Source organism: Hibiscus syriacus, unplaced genomic scaffold, assembly GCF_006381635.1.
Source record: "Hibiscus syriacus cultivar Baekdansim isolate YM2019G1 unplaced genomic scaffold, ASM638163v2 tig00117056_pilon, whole genome shotgun sequence".
Classification (NCBI taxonomy): Eukaryota; Viridiplantae; Streptophyta; class Magnoliopsida; order Malvales; family Malvaceae; genus Hibiscus; species Hibiscus syriacus.
The window spans coordinates 6,324,250-6,349,220 of NW_024063539.1; the positions used below are offsets into that span (position 1 = coordinate 6,324,250).

A 24,971-nucleotide genomic window follows, 5' to 3' on the forward strand; every position below is an offset into this window, starting at 1 on the left:
TGGTTTTTGCTTTTTGTGTTATATTTGTATATGGGTTTTTGTTGGGTTTCGAATGGTTTTGCTTGGTTTGTGTTTGTGGGTTTTTCTCTTATCTTTGACTTGTGGTTCGCTATTGATGGTGGTGTTCTTTAGTTTATTGTTGATGTAGTCTCATTGTTGTGATTTGGTGATGGTCGATTATTATTCGTCTATGGTACTGCTTGGTGTTGTTTGTTCTCACCGCCATTCCCCCTGGCAGTGTTGATGGTGGGGTATTTATACCCCCAGTGAAGACCGTTTTCGATGATAACAGGGTTGTTCCCCTCAACGTTCACGTGGCCAGGAATCTCGGGATAATGCAATCTCGGTTTTCCCGGCCGGCCGACTCGCACCTGACTCTTGATATCTTTGACTATACAATGCTGACTAGGGTTTTGCAAACCCTAAATTATATCGGGCTAGGTCAAGCCCCAAACCTATTGGACCTGTGTTGGGCCATTTGGATTGGACCGACGCATTAGACCTGGAACGAGAAAGAAAATGAAAAAAACAAATAAATAAAATAATAATAATAATAATAATAATAATAATACTATATTATATATAAAAATATTTTCAAAAACATATAATATATTAATTTTCAAAAAATGTTTTTTAAATACTATATAATTTTCAAAAATTAGATATTATATAAGTTTTCAAAAACTATATATTATATAAGTTTTTAAAAACGTTTTCAAAAACTATATATTATGTAAGTCAAAAAGGTTTTAAAAACTATATATTATATATATTTTCTAAAATGTTTTAAAACTATATATTATACAGTTTTCAAAAGTGTTTTAAAAACTATATATTATATATGTATTTTCAAAAACCGTTTGCAAACTATATAATTTATGTATATATAGATATATATGTGTAAAATAAAATAAAATAAAAAAATATGGACGAAAATGAGTGTCTGCAGGATGATCATTTCATTTTGTTTCGATGGGTTTTGACTATCTTTTATTTCAAAAATTTCAGTTCAGATAAAGTGGGTTGAGATTTTTTTTAAGGGGGTGTTCTGTTTGGTTGAGTTTAGTATAAAAAAATTTGTTCTACTCAACATAATATTATAGTTTCCACTTATATATTTAGAGATAATTTTAATAATACCCCTTGCTATTTTATTTTTTCCAATCAGGTCCTTATTTTACATAATAAAAATAAATTATATATATATATATATATATCTTCAAGAATTTAATTTTCAAATTGAATTTAAGTGGATCCATATCCATCCCTAGGGGAAAAAAAAAGAAAAGAAAAAGAAAGTCTTGCCCAATAATTTTGAACGTGAAAACGAATAACATTAAGCAATTGCAATCTGCCAATATAAGATAGTACCTAAGCAGCCCAGCCCACCCACTTATTCTTTTCCTTACTTTTTAAACATAGGCTCACAGTCTCTATTTCATAAACTCCTAGCAATTAAAGGGATTCTCAAATACTTAACACGTAGCTTACCAAGTTTAACTTTAGGCCTAAAGTTAATTTAAGGCCACTTGATAAGCTGATATGACACAACAGCTTGAAATAAAATATGAAGAAACTCTCAACTGACTGAATCAAAAATTTAAATTTGCATTGATTCAGAATTGCTATAGCTTATTGGCATTGAAGGAACAAAAATGAAACCTGAATTAATTTTAAAATTTACTTGTATTAAATGATTATATAAACGACTCGAATCGACATTGTCATTGGTTTTTCTGAAGAACTATATTACAGTCTTCTGGAAAGTACTTATGTCTCAATCTGTTTTCCTGTTCCTGACAGTGCATTCAACAGGTAGGCCCTGAGGGAATCGTTTAGCGTCTTTGCAATAATTGTAAACCATGTACTTCTTTTGCACCCATTTCAGCACTTTCTGACTGGAAGAATCCAGCTCCTGCGAAAACCAGGCACTGTTGGAAAACGAATCCGAAGGGCAGGAAGAGGCTCCATTAAACCAGACACAAGCATTAGCAGTGAAGTTCCTGAAAGAAGCTGTGAAAGGCGCCTGGCTCCAATCTGTCTTCACTTGGCCTCCTCTCGTGGCCCAATCATCCGCATTCCATAGGCTACAATACATTTTCATGGCTTGGTTTTTCGGGTAGGGAACACCAGCTTGTTCCAGGTTCTTGAACTCTCTAATCGGTCTACCATCTACATAGAAACTGAAACAAAGATTTGTGCAATGTTTGAAAAGAGTTGCAACGAGAAGATTGCATGTTGATAAATATTATATACTTACATAACGTGTCCGGGATTCCATAGAATCGAGTAAGTGTGAAAATCAGCAGTCGGGTCGAACCACAGGTAGAATTGTTGCTCCCTGTCACCTTTGCCTTTCGTGTAAACATTAGTGTGAACGATGTACGGATCACCACTTAGGTTCCCCAAGAATTCAAAATCGATCTCGTCCCAAGACGATCCTTGTGATTTTAACTGCAGCAAACAAGAATAAAATCGTCTGTAATCAACGAATTCGCACAAAAAAAGAAGAACTTTTGAATGTATAAGATAATCAATTGTATGTAAAGTTACTTACGTAGTAGGCAGTGACGGTCCCTGCAGAGTTGCCAGGCACAAGTTTCAGTTGCATATCGAACTTCCCGTACAGAAATTCATTCTTGGATTGGAAGCCTGAACCAGAGGCTTTATCGAGGGAGAGAGTAAGCAGCTGGCCATCGTTGAGAATTTTTCCACGACCATCTCCCCATGTGATATCAACATCCTGATTAAAGTTGCCTGCAGAAGCAACCATTAATGCTTGAACCACGAGAGCAGCAACGAGAAGCATTTGTAGAGCATTTGGAAGAGCGGAAACTGCATCCATTGGCTATAGTTTGATGGTGGAACTAAAAGGATTCGGGGTTTAGACTTTAGAGAATTGATGTAATATTGAATTGTTACGGTCTGAAAGATTTGAGCTTGTGGTTATTTATAGGAGCGTAGGGAATGCTTATTGGATATTGTAAGTTGGTTGGTGGGATGATCTACGAACTGGACAGCTGGATTGCATAAACAAGCACAATGATTTCAATTGAAGGGATGTTCATGGACCTATAAATTATAAGATTAGTTGCTTCACAGGTTGTAAATGTGAAGTCAACCTACCCCATACCCCAAGGCCCAGAAATAAGCGTGTGTTGGTTTTCTAGTAGTTTCTAGCAAACAATGTATGAGTTCATCCTATACACATAATGGATAGGGATCAACATTTGATCAAGTTAAATTGAGTTTAAAAAAATTGAGTTAGCTCAGCTAAAGAGTATTGTTTTATAACTCAAATTTTATTTAAATTTTTTTAAAATCAAGTTGTTTAAGTTTCTATTTAAATTTAATTGTAAATATTTAGAATGTCATGTTACTAATTGATTTCTATTTAAACGATTTTCTATAACTATATAAAATATACATATATATTTATTCATATACAATATACAAATATCATCACAGTTAATAGATTCGACTCAAACTTGAAAATCAATCCATTAATTATTAAAATTTAAGTTGTATGAATTATTCGAGTATTATTTTATAACTTAAAACTTTTTTTATGTTCAGACAGATTTTTTGACGTCAATTTGAGTTAAAAAATTTGATTTCTTAAAATAAGGTCGAATTTTACTTATATCTGACTATGTGAAGAAAAGACGACGACGGCAAATTAGGCTTTCAATCAATAAGGCTAGCTTATCAACATTTGACATATACAACTGGTTCAAGGCCCAACTACAATATGCTTTTAATTCATTTACTTTGATGGCGGATAAATTTGTATTGCGCACCATCAGCCACTTGAGCCCATTTAGGCTTCAATGGCTTAATTAATGTGACGAAACAATTATCGATAGGAGTGAATATTCGATTGAGTCGAGCCAAGTTAAAAGATTTTAAGTTATTTGAATTAAAGAATTTTATTTTATAATTTGAACTTTATTTTTTAAAAAATTGAGTTGATTTTATAAAATTCGAGTTAAATTGAGTTGTTCGAATTTTTATTTAATTATAAATATTTGTAATGTAATGGTACTATTTGATTTTAATTTAAATAATTTTCTATAATTATATATGATATATATACATACATATATATCATATCTTTTTCATATGATATATACTGAGGACTTAACTTGAACTTAAAAATCAATTCATTAATTACAAAGAAATTTCTAGTTATTGAATTTTATTGTATAACTTGATTTAATTTTTTTTAAGTTAAATCAATTTTTTTACTATCAAACTAAGTAAAAAAATAATATTTTTTTAAAAATCAAGTTTTATCTATGAATGATGACTGAGGACCAAAGTAACATATTAATAATGATCTCCTTGCAGAGAGTATTTTGGTTTTCTACTGTCAACTTTGGATTTTTTTTTGACACGTATTAGAATACAAAAAATGATGAACAAATATAAGAAATTAAATTTTAGAGTGGTCAATATAATTTTCCAAAGTTTCGTCGAAATTACTAATCTTTCATTATCTTTGAAAGTTGACTAAATGTGTTTGCAATTTTTTTTTCAAATTCAAATTAATTACTACTAAAAATATATTATTAACAACATCAACTAAAAGAACAGAAATCAACTTTGATTTAAGTAAAAGAATAATTATTATTAAGGTTTTCCGGTCAAATAGAAAATGGAAGCCTTTTAGTCTACCACAAAAAAAAAAAAAAAAAAAAAAACAGGAGTGTTGGTCATAACTCATATGAACATATTTTCAAAGAAGTTGGTCACATAATAATTACGTATAATATTCTTCTCCAAAGGTTGTCATTTCTAACCAAAATGCACATGTCAATAATATTATACATATTTCAAATCATCAATATTTTAAACTTTCGAAGTTGTAATAACAATAAGGGTAAACTATATAAATGGTCACTTATGTTTCAATAAGTTTCTTTTCTCTCCAATGATGTTTTAAAATTAATAATTTAGTCACTAATATTTTTTATTTATAACAAGTCAATCATTTACCGTTAATAACTATTATTGAAGGTGACAGAATGCTATCGTCGCATGTTAACCAACTGACCTAACACCCTTTTTTTCACACAAGATTAATTGTTTGACTCCCAAGCTAATTAACCCTCGTTTGACATTAATCAAGAAAAAGGTTTGGTCCTCCACCGACTGCTGCAAAAGCAAGGCGTCGGAGCTGTTGGTGGAAGCAGCATCTCCTATAAGCAGTAGATCGCCAGCTGCTGCCAGTGGTAGATGATAAAGAGAAAACCCGAATCAACGGAAATATCGGCACTGGTCCAGAGGGAAATCCCACTACCTACTTCACTGCTAGATTCGATAATATGCATATTATTAACCCAATCGGTAATTATATATAGAGAGAGATGATAATAACTGTAGGTATTGATGGAAACAACTTCGTTGCCAAAAATATTGCGTTCGAGAACACAACAAGACCAATGAAAATGCATGCGATGGCAATGAGGGTACATTCGAAAGATTCAGTGTTCTTCAAATGCTCCATAGATGGTTACCAAGACACACTTACACTTTCAACGAACGAAAATTCTATCGGAAATGCACCATCTCTGTAACAATCGATTTCATATTCGGCGAAGCATCCGTAATTTTTCATAACTGCACATGCCTCGTCGGAAAGCCACTAAACGGTCCGCAAAGCATTATAATGTCATCAAAGAGAAGCGACGATAAAGTGCCTAAGATTATGATCCATGGCGGCAAAATCCTTCCGGCTCTTGAGCTTGCTCCGGTGAAGGTCCAATTCCCAGTATACCTTGGTTGTCCATGAGGGAGTCGATCAACAACAGTTATAATGAAAACTTTCATCGACAATATGGTGCACCCAGAAGGCTGTACAAGCTGGGAATCCAATTCATGTATCCAAACTTGCACATACCTTTGAATTCAAAATCTCTTCGCACCTAACAACCATGACTTTTTGGTCGTTCAACAGTTTCTTGGCCAATATCAATGCTGAGTAGCTAACCTTCCTAGCATGTGATGGAGTGCATCCACCACCCCTCTCCTGGCGCAGATCCTTAACCTGAAATCATCTACAAACAAGCGTGTTAAATGGCCTAGAGTGAAGATTCTTTTGAAGATATCGATCTTGCATGCCAGGTAAGTTGGTTAATGAGTCATATCATCATTCTATCACTTTCACTAACCACCATTAACGATAAGAGAACAATTTATTATAAATAGATATCGTTAGTGATCTAATCATTATTTTTGAAACAACAATGGAAAAAGAAAGAAAACCTCACTCAAATATAAATGACCCCTAACAATAATCCTTCCCCGAAACACTTATCCGACAAACTCATCTGATTACGGCGGTTGAAGACGGAACTGACGGCCAAAAGAATTCCCAACCAAGTCCTCAAAAAACTAATTTCTTCATATTGACACCCCTATCCCAATTTCTAATCTTCCCAGAATACCCTTTCCTAACTGTCGAATGTTGGGCCAAATTATATAGATCTGCCCCAAAATTGACCAAGGAAATTCAAAAAAAAAAAAAACAAAGACAAAAACAATTTGGGGCATCTCTGGATTCTCCAAGAAAATCAAAAAAATATTACATGAATTTTACGAGCTTCGGTTTTCTTGGAATCCAAATAGAATATTTGAAGCATTTAAAAGCCGCATTATACTTGAATGACACCTGTGACAATCTCAATCTTCCGCTTGTCCATTTTTGGTTCCACCCTGATTAATTCATATCATTTTAATAAGGATAAACTACATAAATGGTCACCAAATCTGTAGGGAACTTGCATTTTTGTCAATTAACTTAAAGATTTTGCAATATAGTCACCAAGCTTTTATTTCATTTTCAATAAGATCTCTGATGTTACCTTCCGTTAATTTCATCTGACGTGACACATTAGTTTTATTTTTTAGCGTAATAAAATAATCTTTTTAATCCATTTCAGCATCCTAAAAAAATTTCCTCATTCAAAATTGACTAAAAATCCTAAAAAAGAAATTTTCCTTTCTCTTATTCACTTTGTTTGATAATTCATGTTCATAAACACTTCAATTACATGTTGAACCTAAAATTTCAAATTCATATTCAAATTCAGTTTACCAAGCAATAAACGTAAGTGAAAAAAATAAAATCTCCAATCCTAAATTATCTTTATCTTAACCCAACATAATCAAGTACAACAAAATCTCCAAACAAATCATTCAAATCACTCGCTAAAACCTTCTTCCCTTCTCCATTGCTCTCATCTTCCTTAGCAAATAAATGATAATAGTATACGAATGTAGATTCAATGGGATCAATTTCAAAAAAATTACAATTTCTTCTAAATATATTCCTTTGGTTAACATACCCTGAGAACTTCGTTCCATCATTATTATTCGTCCAAGTTTTATGTAAAGAAAGCAGAAATTCCACAAAAATATGTTGAAATTACAGTTGGTATCTTCATTGTTAAATTTGATTGTTGATCAAACAAAAGGAATAAGAGAAAGAAGAATTTGATATCAAGGGTTTTCAATTAATTTTAGGCGAGGAAAAGTTTTGAGGGTGCTGAAATTAGTTAAAAGGATTATTTTATTAAGCAGAAAAATAACATTAACGTGCCATGTTAGATGAAACTAATGGTAGGTAATGTCTAAACTTTATTGAAAATGAATTAAAAGTTTAATGACTATACTATAAGTTTTAAAGGTTGGATGATCAAAATACAAATGTCCTAAAAATTTGGATTTAGTTTACCCTTTGGTGGCATTTGGTTCGCTGCAATGTTTATGAGAGAATTGAAATCTGTGAAGGAATTGAAATCTGTAGGAATTGGAATCTGAAACATGTTTGGTTGGCAGAAAATTGAATTGAAATCCAATTCCATATTTTGTTTGGTTTCAGTAATGTAAAATGACAGAATTGTCCTTTTTTTTTGCTTAATTTTAGTTTGTTTTATAACTTACATGTAGTAATATATTATAAAATTTTAAAAAAATAAATTTTCATTTTATTGATTGATTATTCATTTCAATAAATTATTAAAATCATACTAATAAACACTATAAGTTAAAATCATCCCAATTAGGGATGGTCATGGGTCGGGTTGGTCAGGTTTTTGGTCCACCTGACCCGACTCGAGAATAAGGGAACCTCCACCCGAGACCCAACTCGACCCGACCAAAATAAAATTTCACCTGACCAGACCCAACCCGAAATAATAAAAAAATTATTTTTATTCAATAAAAACAATGACTTAATTGAAAAAAAAAATTATATATAGAGGGGTATTATTGTAATTATTCTTAAATATATAAGGTAAAATTATATATTTTTTTCGGGTCGGGACGAGTATTTTTCACCCTAAATCCGAACTCGACCTGAATATCACACTTAAAAAAACCCGACCCGACCCGAATATCACACTTAAAACAATAAGACCCGAACCCGACCCGAATATCACACTTTAAAAAACCTGATTCGACCCGACCCGAATATTAAACTTAAAAAACCTGACCCGAACCCGATTTTTTTTTTTTAAAAATCCAACCTATCCCGATTTTTTTTAAAAAAAATCTGACCCGAATACTAAAAGATTGATGAGGGTAGTATGGTCAAATTTCACATTCCCTCCTCCAAAGGATTTAAATTCCATCATGTTAGGGATGAAATTTAATTTCCCTCCCTTGATGGAATTGGATTTCAATTCCCCATAATTACAAGGGATTCCAGCAAACCAAACGTCAAATTTGAGTAATTACTAAAAGGAAAATTGAATCTGAAACAAAAAGAGGGGGGAAAAACTGAAGTTCTCCATTGTATTCAATCCTCTTTACACTGTAAGAACTAAGAACTACGAGAAAAAAACCCCTAATTTTGCTTTACTTCCCCTCTATGTTTCTATATTTAGAAAAGAAACCCAAACGGCGTCGTTCTATTCTTGCTACTATACTACAAATCAAGAAAACAGTCGTCGGAGAAAGAACAGATGAGATCCTGGAGGTAACGTGACTCGGCCCCAACTCTCAACGCTTCCATAACCCTTTCGAAAATCAGCACGTGACACGGAATATGAAGCACCCCTTTCTGGTCATACCCATACTCTTTGGCCGACTTGTTAAGCAAGCCAACGAAAACCGGATGGTTCAACAACTCCGCGTTCACCACGAACCTCTCCATCTCTTCCCCGACGTAGACCGGCACGTGACCCTCGGGTATCGACAGGCGCAAATGCTTTTTCAAAGAAGCGACCGCGATGCGGAAAGATGCACCCCGGCGGCTGACCGCGGTGCGATGGCGCATGGAGGCGGTATCGGAACGGAGAAGTATGTACTGCGAGGAAGTGTCGGCGACGCGGGTGAGACGGCGGATGAGTTGCTTCATTGGGTAATCAATGAAAAGAAAAGAAGCGAAGATAATTCGTTGGGTGTTAAGCAATTGTTGTTGTCGTCGTCGTTGGAATCTGAAAACATGACATGATTTTGTTTGCTTGGAGAGAAAAGATACGAGATTAGAAGGGACTAGGGAGAAGAGAATTGGGACTAAATAAATTATAAAGCAGAGGGGGAGAGGGAATTAAAGAAGTGATTTACACATGGAAAGAGAGAGAAGGTACTGGTAAGAGTACTTTGAAGGTACAACAAAATTAGTTGATTTATTTGATTATCATTTTACAACATCAAGACGCATTCAAGAATTATAGAATAAAAAAAGCATAGAGTATATAAGTATCATCAACTCTTAGCAACTTTGAATGGACAAAACATTTTAAATAATGAGTACACTTAAACCTTGAGACGAAAGTGTCAAAATTAGAGTGCTTTGGTGATTCAGATTTTAAATTAATAGTGGGATTTTAATATGAGCCTTTTGAATCATACTAAACTTCTCAAAGGCATCATTTTTGGAATCTAGTCAATATTCTTAACTACCCTTTCTTTTTCTTTTTCCAATGGGCCGTATTGTAATTGTAATGAAATTCCAAGAATATGTCATGAATTATATATATATACAAGGAGAATTGAAAGGTTATCAATTCATCCTTGTTTACTAGCTTTTGGTTTTAGTACGATTTCAAAGAGTAGCGCCATTTGTATTTTTTTCCTTCTTCTCTAAATGAAAGTGTCCTTTGTGTTCACACGTGAGTTGAAAAGGTTATTGTTTTACAAGAATCGAGCTTATGGAGCTTAGAGGTAAGGTTGAAGTTTAATTTAGGGTATGTAATTATTTTAAATATATATACAGTAGTTACAGATTCGGTATAGATACAAACTTTTACTTCAACTGTTATAACAGATATTACCTCGGTAATTAAAATTGATTTAAATTAGAGTGAATTTTCAATCTTATTTTCAACAGTTTACTCGTTTTACCTGGAAATCTCGGCTTATAAATATCAAGGTTGCTTCTTGTCTCCTCTCATAAAAAAAACATTTTTCCAAAGTGTTTTACTCTCTCAAATATCTTCTTTCCTTACCTTTTTCCTGAGTTTATTTCGGTTATAAGGGAGGAGCAATACCACTAATAGTTCACTCTATTCTTCGAGTGTACGAATTCGCAGATATATTCTATTAATCTTAGGAGAGAACCTCCTACTGTATATACATCGAGACGAATTTATTTCTAAGATAACATTTATTCAATTTCTTATTTATTTGTTTTATAATTATGTAGTCAATATTAACGATCTCATTTTATATTTTCTACTTTACCAACAACATTGACGTGGCAATAGGTTGTCCATAGTTTTATAGGATGGTTAAAAAACAAGTATGAGTGTGAGAATTATTTGGGCATGCTTGGTGCTTGGGATTTTCAGTTTATAAGTGCTTAAGGCACGGGATTGGCTCTACGTTGGTTATTAAAAAAAAAATTCAATTCTTATTTTTTGTCTTTTCATAGTCGACTCCCAGTGGGATCAACGATATTTTCATAGGTTGTAGATAAGTTTTTCTTGTTTTCATGGTTTGATTTAACTTGTTATACTTTCCAAATGGCTGCATGTAGGGGTAACAACTATTTCATTGGTTGTAGGTAAGTTTTCTTGTTTTCATTGTTTGATTTAACTTGTTATATTTTCCAAATGGGGACCCAAACCCGACAGGTCAGGTCAGGTTTTTTATAAAAAAAATTGGTTCGGGTCAGGTCATAGCGGGTTTTTTAAATGTGATGTTTGGATCGAGTCGGGTTCGGGTTTATGGTGAAAAATACCTGACCCAACCAAAAAAATAATTTTACCTTATATATTTAAGAATAATTACAATAATATCACTCTATATATTATTTTTTCAATTAAATCAACGTTTTTATTAAATAAAATAATATTTTATTATTATTTCGGATCAGGTCAGATTGGATTTTTAAGTTATATTTTGGGTCGGGTTTCGGTCGAGTAAAATCTTATTTTAGTCGGGTCAGATCGAATATCGGGTGAAGGATTCCTTATTCTCGGGTCGGGTCGGGTCAAATAAACAAAAAAAAACCGACCCAACCTAACCCATGCTCATCCTTAGGAACGAGAGTACTACGACGATGAAGATAAAGTAAAAGAGTGTAGATGCCGATACAAAAACCAGTAGTAGGTATAAAGCCTGAGAATGTATCCAATAATAATTAAATTTGTGCATTTTTATGAAAAAATGCGGAAAAATTAAGGATTATGGGTGTTGGGTTAACGGTGTATGGGAATGGAGAATTGAACTGAGAAGAGCTTTCTTTGAATGGGAAAAGCCAATGTGGAGTGAATTCTTGAATGTGTTAAACAGAGCAGTTAGTATCGAACAAGGTTTAGATAGGTTAATATGGGATGAAACATGGGATGGGTGTTATAATCCGAAATCTTATTGCATAAAAATGGCTTTCGTCGGTAATTCTGAAGACCTAATTTGGAGATCAGTTGAAGATACTAATTTTTTTATCCATATTATTATTATTAATATTATTATTATTATTATTATTATTATTATTATTATTATTATTATTATATTATTATTATTATTATTATTATTATTATTATTATTATTATTAAATATATATTAAACATATATAAAAAATAATAATTACAGGCCCAATTACAACTGGACCGGCCCAGTCACAAACCAACCAGAACCGGTCCAAAACCAACCAGAAACCCTAAACATTTGGGTTTCCAGTTAGGGTTTCCTAACCCTAATCTAAACCAGCCGCCTCATCACAACCGTTGGATCTAGCACGATCCAACGGTCCAGATGGTTCCAGAGAGAAACCCTAGGGTTTGATACCCTAGGGCCACGCGGCTGCCGACAGTTTTCTCGCCGCCTCCGCCGCTGCCACGTCCAGAAGGAAGACTCCAGAAGATCAACGCCAGCCGTTCATGCAAGGCTACGAGGTGAGTCACCACTGGTAGTCCGGTGACTCACCGAGGCCCCCTCTTCGGACCAGTCTGAGACGAACACCGGTGGTGGCTATAAAAGCCACCACCCCATCTGAGAAAAAAAAAGAAAAAGAAAGGGAGACAGAAACCAGAGACAGAAACAGAAAACGGAAAAAAAATACAGAGAAAGAAAAGAAAAAAAAAACAACAACAACTAAACCAACGATCTCAGTCAGCATCAACACAGCAAGGAAAAAAGAGAGAAGAGAGGCAAAAGCTTACCCTGTCATCGGAGAGCCCCAACCGTCACCGGATCTCACCAAAACATCGAAAAGCCGAAGGTATTATTGTAGATTTGCTCCGATTGGGAGCTGTTTAACGGAAAAAAAACATCGGAACCGTCATTAGGATGGTCCGATCTATATTTAGGATAAAAAATATTTTTTCCGGCCACCGAAGACGGTGGCCGGCGGCAGAACTCGCAGCGGCAGACGGCTGCCGGATTCCCTCCGGGGAGGGAATCTAGAGAGAGGCCAGAGAGAATTCTCTCTCTCTCTCTCTCTGCTTTGAAAAAAAAAAGAAATGAAATGGTTGGCCCTTCGGGCCAGCCGGTTTGGACTCTTATAGTCCTTCCCGAACGACGTCGTTTCGGGAAGGACTATGCGCGTAATTATGAAATAGTTAAACCCCGTCCATAGTCCTTCGTATTTGTAAATTTTATATTTTGGTCACTAAACTGAATTTATAATAATTTTAATTCAGTCTTTAAATTTTAATTTTATTCATTTTAGTCCTTTTTATTAAAATAATATATTTAGGATAAATGACAAATTTAATCCCTTAATTTTAATAAATAATTTTTTAATCCCTAGTTCATATTTTTAATTTATTTTATTATAAAATTCGAATTTTAAATAATTTTATTTTGGTCACTAAATTATTAAATTAGAAAATAAAATATTTAATCCCTATAATTTCAATTAATTAGGAATTAGATTTAGTTTTATTTTTATTGGCCGGCGGCGGTGGCCGGCGGCAGAACTCGCAGCGGCAGACGGCTGCCGGATTCCCTCCGGGGAGGGAATCTAGAGAGAGGCCAGAGAGAATTCTCTCTCTCTCTCTCTGCTTTGAAAAAAAAAAGAAATGAAATGGTTGGCCCTTCGGGCCAGCCGGTTTGGACTCTTATAGTCCTTCCCGAACGACGTCGTTTCGGGAAGGACTATGCGCGTAATTATGAAATAGTTAAACCCCGTCCACAGTCCTTCGTATTTGTAAATTTTACATTTTGGTCACTAAACTGAATTTATAATAATTTTAATTCAGTCTTTAAATTTTAATTTTATTCATTTTAGTCCTTTTTATTAAAATAATATATTTAGGATAAATGACAGATTTAATCCCTTAATTTTAATAAATAATTTTTTAATCCCTAGTTCATATTTTTAATTTATTTTATTATAAAATTCGAATTTTAAATAATTTTATTTTGGTCACTAAATTATTAAATTAGAAAATAAAATATTTAATCCCTATAATTTCAATTAATTAGGAATTAGATTTAGTTTTATTTTATTATAATTTAGTTATTTATTTTATGTTTTCATTTTACTGCTTAAAATATATGTTTTAGTGATATTTTTATTTTATTATATTGTTAAATATTTTTATATATTCATAAATATACATATAATAAATAGTAATTTTTTAAATATTTATTTTAATATCGAAGAAAAGGATAGTCTTAATACAACTGGATGTCCTATTCTGATATTTTAAAATTAAAAAGTAAACAATATTTTAAATTAATATTTATCAATATCAAAGAAAAGAGCTGTCTTAAGGCACCTAGAAGTTCTTTTCAGATATTTTTAAATAAATAAATTTTTTTATATAATTTTGAAATAATAGAATTATAAATTAAATATATTTTTGTATTTTTAAATTTTAATAATAGAGACAATTTATAATTAAAAAGTACCAATTTTGGGCGTTGTAGGGGTGCTAATCCTTCCCTAAACGTAACCGACCACGAATCCCTTTTTATTATTAAAAAGAACGAATTTTTGGTTAAAACGCAGATCAGTTTATCTTTTAATTGATGTTTTCTTAAAAACTCTTTCAAAAGATATTTTTTAGGTATTCGACCTACCTGACCCAAAAGGCCGATGGCGACTCACAAATTATTTTCAAAATTATTTATCCACATCAATTTCCCCATCAAAATTAATATTTCGTGCCCGGACGAAAACCGGTTACGACAGCTTGGCGACTCTGCTGGGGACCATGTCAAACTTTAAAACTAATTATTAATTGCCTCTATCAATTAGAAAATTAAAAATTCATATATTTAATTTTTAATTCTTTCTTTTCAAAATTTTTATATATATACTTATTATTTTCATAATATTTATATGTTATTTAATGCTTTATTTTCAAATATTAAATTTTATTATTTATTTGTTAGAGGTTTGAACATTTCTCCTCACACACAACACTTGCATTGCATAACATAAAGCTCTATAATTGAGTTTGTCCCTTTTAAGTGGGAGTGAAAGCGACGTCTTCGTGAGAATTTATTCTCCGTGTCAGACCTAGCAAGTAACTTTCGGGGTTCATATGCTCTATGTCTTCGTGAGAATTTATTCTCCGTGTCAGTCATAGAGAAATGTGTCCCCTCGAATTGAACTCGATCCGCTTAAGTCTGTAATGGACTAGGATTGAGGGTTTGACAGCCCAAGGGGGCATCAACAAGGACAGTTCGAGTACCTTTACTCCTAGAACTAAAAACCTGCATATAATAAACCCTAGAAACTCTCCTGATCTGAAACCATTGTAAGTAAGTATACACAAAGGAGAAATAAGTTTTAGCTTTTAATTTATTTTATTTCCTTTTTCCTGAATAAATGCATGCGAACTAGAAATCATGCGGTTAGGTTAAATTTTCTAAACAAAGCATGGAACTAGAAAGCATAAGATTAAGATTTATACATTGATAAATAGATTTTTTTTAGTTGGTACTAACTATTCTATTTTTTTTCATGCATATTACATTGCTCTAATATGTTCATATTGATTTCTTTTGTTTGCATTACATGATCATGGCATAACCAAAAGGTGTTGGCTTGAAAGATTGTTCATCATATTGGAAAGAAATCGTAAATGGACAAAAAGTTTTATGATCAAACAAAATATGATGCGGCCAAAGAAAGACATCCTGAGGAAACTACGAGGATCGAGGGAAGTTCTGCACACAGAGAACCGGTTATATTAATACCAAAAGTAATCCATAAAGATTCTGCCAGATTGATACCAAAAGCAGTCTATGGTAAGAGTATCAGTCGGGACATTCAGAGTAGTGGAGATTTTTATGAAGCTCAAGCATGTTATTTGAAGGACTTGAACGACCAAGATGAGAAATTGAGCACATAAATGAAAACCATGCATGAAGATTTTCAGAAGATCAGTCAAACCTTTCAAAATGCTGGCCTAGGAAGTACCCCAGAAGAATGGATAGCAGGGGTCACCAAGCTGAAAAAGAACTGCAACATATATGAAGATCTTGTTCAAGAACTTCTTGGACAGAAAAGATCTCTTACAAGGGAAAATGAGCAACTCCGAGAAGTGACACAGAAAATGAAAGAGAATGTCATGGAAGAGGTTGCAGTCCAGACAAGCAATATGTCCCTTAAGTTGATAAACTAATTTGGCTTTGGAGAAGTTAGGAATGAAATATATCCCTATATGTAAAGTTTTGTTTGATGTACCGAAACTTTTGTGTTCAATGAAATCTGTTCTAAGATAATCACTCTTGAGTAAACACCTTTTCATACATGCATTTGCATTTTGCATCTTTGCATTTTTCATTGTGCATTTATACTTTTATATTTGTTTTTGTACTATACAATTTGCATTGTTACATTCACATATTTACATTTGAATTTGCATTTGCATTTTTTACGTTTGTATTTACATTTTCATTTTTACATAATTACATTTGGTTTTAAACTATTTTACATACATTTAAACATGAAAACATGAGAGTAATTCGTGGAGAATTCCATGATAGAATTTCTGAAATCAAAGTGGAGCTAACTTGGTCTTCCTAAACAAGGATAAGAACCATGAATGAGATTTTAGCAAGGGTTGGTAGAATTGAGAAACTACAAGAGCAACTTATCAAGACTCAACAAGAGATGATTGATCAAGTAAAAAATCCCATAATGATTCAAAAGAGCAAATGACAAAACTGATGGACCTGATAAATGTTGTACTCCATGGAGAGAAACCCTTAAAGGATCCCACTGTGAAGGCTATGAATAAGGTTTTGAATGATAATGATGAGTTCGATGTGATAGTGTCTGATGATCAAGAACCTATTAAAGAGCATGGTAATTCAAGACAGATTCAAGATTTGGTCTCAAGGGGCAATCTAAGGAGTCTGGTGAACACTACCCCAATTATAGGTGAAATGAGCACCCAGAACCCCCTCGATAACATGAGAGCATTCATTCGTTCAGAACGATCAAAGAAAGTGATAGCCTCGCGAGCGAGAAAAACTCTAAAGGTGTTTCAAGAATCTATCTCAGACTTGTACCCTCATTTTGTTAAAGCTCAATACATTACACCAAGATTGGTGAAGGTGTCACCAAGGCCTTATGTTCATTTGGGAGTATCTGTAATTTTCACTTGGGAGTATCTGGACATTCAACAGGGAATTATTGGTCACTGTTAAAGGAAATAGAGACGCTCGTCGATAAGGGAGTCTTGACACAAGAAATGATCAAGAAATGGGGAGCAAATAAGGATAAAAATCCTGGGCCAAGTACATACCCAACAATAGAGGAGTGATGAGTCATGATAAATAAATAAGTGGAAGTGTTATCTACCACTATAGTACTTTTCTATTTTCAGCATCTTGTTTGAATATTTTTCTGTTCCTTTCTCTGCCTTTTGTGCAAAAAAATAAATTGTGTTGCTTTTATGGTTATGAGCAAAGAATCAAGTTTTAATCTTGAGATTATTGAGTATCAAGTAGATTAAATATTCTTTTAAATTTGCAAGAGTTATAGATCTATTGGCAAGTGGTAAAATTATATCTTCAATATCCCATCCAATGTCAATTACTCGACCCTTACCAAAACCAAATCCTGACACTACATTTATCTGAGATTCTGAAGAAATGTCTCTACTTGTTTTTGAGACATCAACTCTAGATGTTTACCTTCTCGGATAGAGTTGGTTGGTTTATGATATTTACCCCTTCCGCCATATACATGACTTTATAAGTCACACATTTGTCCTTCCAAATACAAAACCATCATAAACCAAAAGACCTCAAAAGAACCAAACTTTCAACTATTCGTGAATTTTACTGCAAGAAGAGACGAGATGAGGCATCATGGACCAACTCATTGATGATAATTTCGAGTGATTAGGGCATACTCAAAGAAGAAGGGGAAAGTGATTGATTGAAATAAATATATCATGCATTAATTACATTTTTTCATGTAAATAAAGTTAATCTTGAATATTCATCCCCCTGTGGATACCTCTTTTTACAAAGGTTTCTGTGTATGAGATGATGAACGGCATTGTTTCATTTATCCTTTAATATATATATATATATATATCCTTTGTTGTCCCCATTTGAGCCTGAATAATTTTTCTTCTAATTCAACCCTAACCAAGGATCACCCTCTACATTGGGGGGCAAGGTAAAAGATATTGGCTCACAAGAATAAAGATTGTCAATACAGTTTTATTACGAAGACAAGTTTCCATGAAGTCATGAAAGTTTTGAACTATAAAGTATGTCAAATACAGAGTGCTTGAAGATCAATCCAATCAAGAATAATGGAAAACCTCCAAAATGCAAAAGGAAAAGGAGGTGCTCAAAGCAATTGAAGTATTATACTCATCCAGCAAAGAAAGAAGAAAAAAAAAGGAAAAAAAAGAAAAAAAGGAAAATTAATTCAAGATGGGTGAATTATTGAGCCTCAAGTTACAAGGTTGATCAAGTATAAACAAGAAGAGCAAGAAATGCTGAAGATATTAGAAAATGGAAATGAATCCAAAATTTGGCAGTCTAGAGGGATCTAGATGATGGAAAAATCTCCAACAAAGCAGATCCAAGTTAAGCAAGGCAAGATTGATGGCATCAGAATGAATTGATCCTTGGTTTGATTACCCTTAAACACTTATTTGGGCCTTTTTATCCCCTTTCTTTCGTAACCATAAGCCATGACCTACATTACGTACCTGAAAAGTCCATTTTAATCATACATGGATTTCTAAGTAAAAGAGAATATCTTTAGAATTCATTCCGCCTCTCAAGATTGATTTTTATTTGCAAAAATTGGTTTTTAAAATCTTTAATACATGATATGAAAAATGATAAAAGGGGGGTTCAAGATGTAAATTTTTAAATAACATCTTAGAACCAAAGGAGGATTTGAGTTGAAAACCTGAAAAGGCGGCTCGAATATTGAATGGTGCAACAACGACATAAGAGACAATTTTAAGCTCTTAAAAGAAGCACCGCACATCCCAAAGACGTTCCTGAGATTTTGGAAATGAGAAGCATCTTTACAAGATGAACATAACAACCTTTTCTTCAAGATAGTGGAAGCCGAAACGACATACTGAACCAACTTGAAAGAACCTACTTTACCAAAATCAACCTACGCCTCAAATCAGTCAATAATTTTGACACTTGCCATAGAACTATGATTTTTGAATGATTTAAAAGTGTAGTTGATTTATTTGATATTCATTAAACTCATTGTTTATGATTCGATTATATTGTGAATCTGAAAGGGGTAATACTTTGCAAAATTCTTTCATTCTTCAATAAAGAAAGGAGAAAAAACATTTTCAAACAGTACAGTCTCAAATGAGGAAGGTCCTTAAAGCAATTGTTGCTTATTCTACCTCTGTTGTAGAAAAAGAATGAACTAAGCCAGAAGAATGAAGCGCTTCACATTTTTGAAGGCAAGTGGTCCAAGAAGCCAGAAAGTCTGGAGAATTGAACTTGTGACACTCTCCTATGACATTAGCAATTCATCAAGAAAGATTATCGTTTATCTCATGCTGAGGGCGATAAGCATCACCAGACAGATTATTTTCCCCAACCATCAATTCATGTTCTCTAGAAGATTACATCATAAAGCCATGAACAAGTTACTACCTGCACTCTGGTGTTAGCTCAAGTCTTGATACATCATTGCTACTTCTTCTACGCCGATCACTTTCTTTGTCAAAATGATATCCATTATGTCCTTCAGAAGATTGTTGAATTTGAATTTGACGACTTATGGCATAGAATAAGACGTTGGAACAAATTCTACATTTGTATACCGTACAGGATTCTAAAAGTTGAGATAACCAGTTTTACCATCAACTAAACCTTTCCATGGTTAGGGAAGAGTGGGATATGGCAGTGTATATTTTGGAGCAGCAGAATAGACAGTCACTGTGGCAGTCATTGCAAGAAAATGCACTAACAAAAATCTTCTAGTTCATCATGATGATGTTTATTTCTTCCAGTAAGGTTGTTACGCTGGATGACACTGACAACAAGGTCGAATTCGCCAAACTACTCATCAATTGCTCCAACCGATCATCATTCAGTTCTTACACATCTGTTTTCAAAGATATGCCAAGACAATAGAAGGCAATCTCTGCATCACTGATTCCAGAGAAAGAGACAGGACATTGATAACCTAGAGGAACATGTTTCTAATGATCCTCCTCCTCGTGTATGGTTTTTAGGGAAACCTAGAAGCATTTCCACTTCATCAGATTCAAGTGGAACAATTTTATTCTTTTTAACCCATACCAGATTCTATTTTCAGCACTCATCAAGAACATACTTCTGGATATTCGAAGGTGGCTCATTGTCATAAGCTTCAAGAGCCTTACAGGTCCTTTCTGTCAATTTGGCACTTCCTGTACATGTTTATAAATAGTTCAACTTTGTTCTTGGATCCCAGGAAGGCCATCATTTCTTTGTCAATGGAAAAACATCAGTACATGGAGGAAGCAGAATAAGAGAAAATCTGTTCTCAATTGGCAGAATTATGAATATAGCCCTTTTCAGTGTAGTAGCATGAAAATGCTTCGAATCTACAAATTCTGGCTCTACATCGAATAAGTACTGTGATATTCCAGTCCAAACATTAACTGGAGCAAGTGCCATGTGCTCATAGTAGAAATAAGAAGACTCAATAGCATCTTCTGGAAGTGTTCTTTGAGTTATCTGATCTGGTTTGGTATGAACCCCAAAACCAATCATTGGATTTAAAAGATGAATTTGCTCATAGTAGAAATAAGGAGACCCAATAGCATCTTCTGGAAGTGTTCTTTGAGTTATCTGATCTGATTCGGTAGGAACCCCAGAACCGATCATTGGAATTGAAAGATGAACTGCATGATCATCTTCATTAAGAAGCTTCTTTTCAAGCTTCCTCTACTTCTTCCTTTTCCACAAATCATAGCCCAAGTTTCGCCTTTTCTTGTAATTGGGATCATTGCATAATGGCTTCCTATCTTCTACCATAAGAAGTGCATCAGTAACCTTAGCCATTTTATCAGCACATATAAAATCTGTCAATTCTGTAATTGATGAATCTGAACCACATCTCTCCATGGTTATTGAAGCCTCAACCTCTGAGAATCCCATTTTTGTCAAGTATAACAGTTTACTCTCCTCATCAGAATCAGAATTCATGATTTCCTCGATATCAGAAGAACTATCAATATCTGTGAAATCATCCTGAAAGATCGCTTCATAATCAGATGAGTTGTTATCAGAATCAACATGTGGCATGGGTGCGGATTTTTGATGAGCGTGTACCATTGTATATGTAGTCTTGCCATTGCATCAGATTACTGTTTGCATAAATTGGTTTCTCTCCCACAGAAAAGTATATTTCAGAGATGGCCTTCACTGAAAGATGATAAGCCACTGTGTCAGTCTGGAACGGATTACCAAGCTATTTTTACTACTCTGTCTGATTAAATCCCTCTATATACAGAAAATGGTCACTTCATTCAAAAGAGGCACATATCTCAGACGTTTCTGTCAAAATGATTGATTGTTTCTTAAGTCTGTGACAACGTGAAGAGGATTCCTCCAGTTACTTGACAACACTGCTGTTTAGTGACACCATAATAAGAGCATTCAAGATAAATAAATTTGGGGCACGAATAAATCCACAAGTACCTACAACAGTGCATTGTCAAAATTGGACCTTGTTCAGATAATGATATTCAAGTCAAACAGACATTGAGAGTGAATCAGAAACAGAATATTAGGGCATCTCGAAAGCCCATTTCAGACAGAAATGTTTCATGTGGGACATCTTGAGGGCCCATTTCAACCAGAAATAGAATATTGGGGCATTTTGAAGGCTCACAGCAATATGAATATTTGGGCATTCTTGGAGGTTCATCTCAACAAGAAGTAACATTGAGCATACTTTTAGCATCTGTATCAGCAAATGTTGAGGCATTTTAAAGGTTCCTTCAGACAGATCCATGTGGGGCATTTTGAAGGCTCAGATTAACAAGAAGCAAATGTTGGAGCATGCTGAAAGCCCATTTCAATCAGAATCAGGAATGTTGATGCATTCTGCATGCTTGTATTAGCAAATGTTGGGGCATGTTGAAGGCCCATATCATCATGTGTCAAGATCATTGACTTGAACAAATATTTCCAATGAGACATAAATATATGAAGAATGAAAATGGTGAAACAGTGACAGTCTAGCTGACTATACATAATTGCTTCGTTCATCAGGCAGTTACATTATGATCATGTTGTTGAACAAATGTTTACTCAGCAAGTATGTTTTCAAATACCTAATCTTCTTAACCGTATGTCACATGATAGTATGTTCTTTGTTAAGCTACATTACGGTTGCATGAATAAAGATGGTCCCCAGGTAGACTACTCGTTCCAAGGTTCAGTTCCTCAAGATCTCAGCTTTAAATTTGGCCTTTTATGTGTCAGTGATAATTGAAAATATTTCTTTGAGGTTCCTGGCAGTTAGTTTCAACCATACTGTTGGGATTATGAAGTTGTTTTTCACATCAGTTTTACTTGCTTGATGACATTCTTCTGAGACTTGACTCACTTACATTACTGTTATTCCCGTTGTTACTGGGGTCATTATTGCTAGCCAGGCAGAACTGAGTTTTTATCTATTTTGGGTTATCATGTGCGTTTTATCCCCAGCAGCAAGAATTTCATGAACCTCTTTCTGTACATGAATCCTATAGCGGATGTGTTTCTACTTCCTACAATTCTCATTATGAAAGAAAGCGTGATCAGTATCACATTTGTCTTTGCCCGAGATGATATCAAGATCAGTTAGTGTCTCCTATTCAATTCAACACTAGCATATCTTGTGAATTTGACCAACTTTTTGGTCATACCAACATTACACTTGAATCCCCATTGAGTTTTGTTCTCAAGTGGTCTTATGACATCATACAAAAACTTTGAACACCATGAAAAGAGCTTCAATGTTTGAGAAATCTTAGTAGAAACCACAAGAAAGAATGAATGTGTTGTTAAATATTTTACATCCAAGCAGAAGCCACATGAGATGATAATGTGTTATCAAATGTTTTACGACCCAGTGATTATGACGTTGAACCAATGTTGTGATCATATGGTTTCCATTTTTGATCCAAGATCAAGTTTGTCTTTTTCAACTTCAAGATTATAAGATGAGATATGATGAAGATTTCTTTCCGCATATGGAGAGCTGAAATTTTAACCACAAGAAACTAGTTAAACGACAAGTTGTTGTTAAGCATCTCGACATAATATGGTCCAAGTTGCCTTATTCGAGATCTGATTATATGTGGAGACATGAAATGAATTGAGATAAATTCTCCTTATGATGTGTTTCAAGAGTCAAATCAGAACAGACTTTACTCTCCTAATTAATCCCCGCTGAGTCAGGCATATCTACATCTACACTCTTCAAAGATGATAGATTCCCTTTTTAAAGATGACAGATTCTCTTTTCAAAGATGAAAGCTTTATCAGATTTCTGCACAACTCCAAGCAAAGAAAGTTGGTTTTATCCAAGACAAAATGGGGCATCAAGGTCATAGTTCTGATTACGATAAGAGTTCCACAAACGAAACAATTCTTCTGAGACTTTCATAAAGCAAAGAAGACATAAAGATACAAGTTGATCATATGGTTCTTCAGAAATTCAAGCTTGATAGCATAAGTTGCTACACTGATATCCAGAGGTGAACCTGGCAATAAATGATGAAGTGGAGGAAAACCGAGTTCACCACTTTGAAGTCAAATGAAGATTGCATAAACATTCATGCATCATATTTAGACATTTGCAAAAATAGGTGCATTTTCATTCATTTTATCCATGTTGAATTCTGACAGGAATTTCAAGGATTTTAGCAAAGATTCAAATCCATCATTCAATGGATCAACATTTCAAGAGAGAGTTCATAATGAGAAGAACTCATCTGAAGAAGGAAGAAGAAGTTCATAATGAGAAGAACTTGTTCAACTTTTTGTTCAAATCCATCATATGATGGATCATCATTGCCAGAGAAGGTTCATAATGAGAAGAACTCATCTGAAGAAGGAAGAAGAAATTCATAATGAGAAGAATTTGTTCAACCTTTTGTTTGAATTCATCACTTGATGGATTATCATTGCCAGAAGAAGTTCATAATGAGAAGAACTTGTTCAACTTTTTGTTCAAATCCATCATATGATGGATCATCATTGCCAGAGAAGGTTTATAATGAGAAGAACTCATCTGAAGAAGGAAGAAGAAATTCATAATGAGAAGAATTTGTTCAACCTTTTGTTTGAATTCATCACTTGATGGATTATTTTTTCCAGAGAAGGTTCATAATGAGAAGAACTCATCTGAAGAAGGAAGAAGAAGTTCATAATAAGAAGAATTTGTTCAACCTTTAATCTGAATTCATCACTGGATGGATTATTTTTTCCAGAGAAAGTTCATAATGAGAAGAACTCATCTGAAGAAGGAAGAAGAAGTTCATAATGAGAAGAATTTGTTCAACCTTTTACCTGAATTCATCAATTGATGGATTATCTTTTCCAGAGAAGTTCATAATGAGAAGAACTCATCTGAAGAAGAAAGAAGAAAGTTCATAATGAGAAGAACTCATCAAGAGCTTATTCAACCTTTTGAATGACTCTATCACAGAAAGGAGGTCATCATCATCCCCAGCAGAAAGTTCATAATAAGAAGAACTTATTTGGAGAGAGAGAAGAATTTATTCACTATCTCCATTATGATCAAAGTAAAGTCAAATGGATAAAAAATTTTATTATCTTTTCATCTTTGCCCTATTCTTGTTAACACAAGAATGAGCAAAGAGGGGCAGCTGAAGATACTAATTTTTTTATCCATATTATTATTATTAATATTATTATTAATATTATTATTATTATTATTACTATTATTATTATTATTATTATTATTATTACTATTATTATTATTATTATTATTATTATTATTATTAAATATATATTAAACATATATAAAAAATAATAATTACAGGCCCAATTACAACTGGACCGGCCCAGTCACAAACCAACCAGAACCGGTCCAAAACCAA

General features: G+C 33.7%; 2 protein-coding genes across 2 annotated transcripts; both read right to left on the bottom strand.

The window, feature by feature from the left end:
* Positions 1-1,693: 1,693 nt before the first annotated feature.
* LOC120198201 (probable xyloglucan endotransglucosylase/hydrolase protein 23) lies at positions 1,694-2,874 on the bottom strand. Its single transcript, XM_039199566.1, has 3 exons — positions 2,558-2,874; positions 2,261-2,454; positions 1,694-2,183 (listed from the first exon to the last, which is right to left on the bottom strand). The coding sequence occupies exons 1-3, from the start codon at positions 2,843-2,845 to the stop codon at positions 1,778-1,780; spliced, it is 888 nt and encodes a 295-aa protein (XP_039055497.1). The 5' UTR covers positions 2,846-2,874; the 3' UTR covers positions 1,694-1,777.
* A 6,058-nt stretch (positions 2,875-8,932) lies between these two features.
* Positions 8,933-9,414, bottom strand: LOC120198464 (auxin-responsive protein SAUR71-like). The gene has a single exon (XM_039199804.1). The coding sequence runs from the start codon at positions 9,362-9,364 to the stop codon at positions 8,933-8,935; it is 432 nt and encodes a 143-aa protein (XP_039055735.1). The 5' UTR covers positions 9,365-9,414.
* Positions 9,415-24,971: the final 15,557 nt, after the last annotated feature.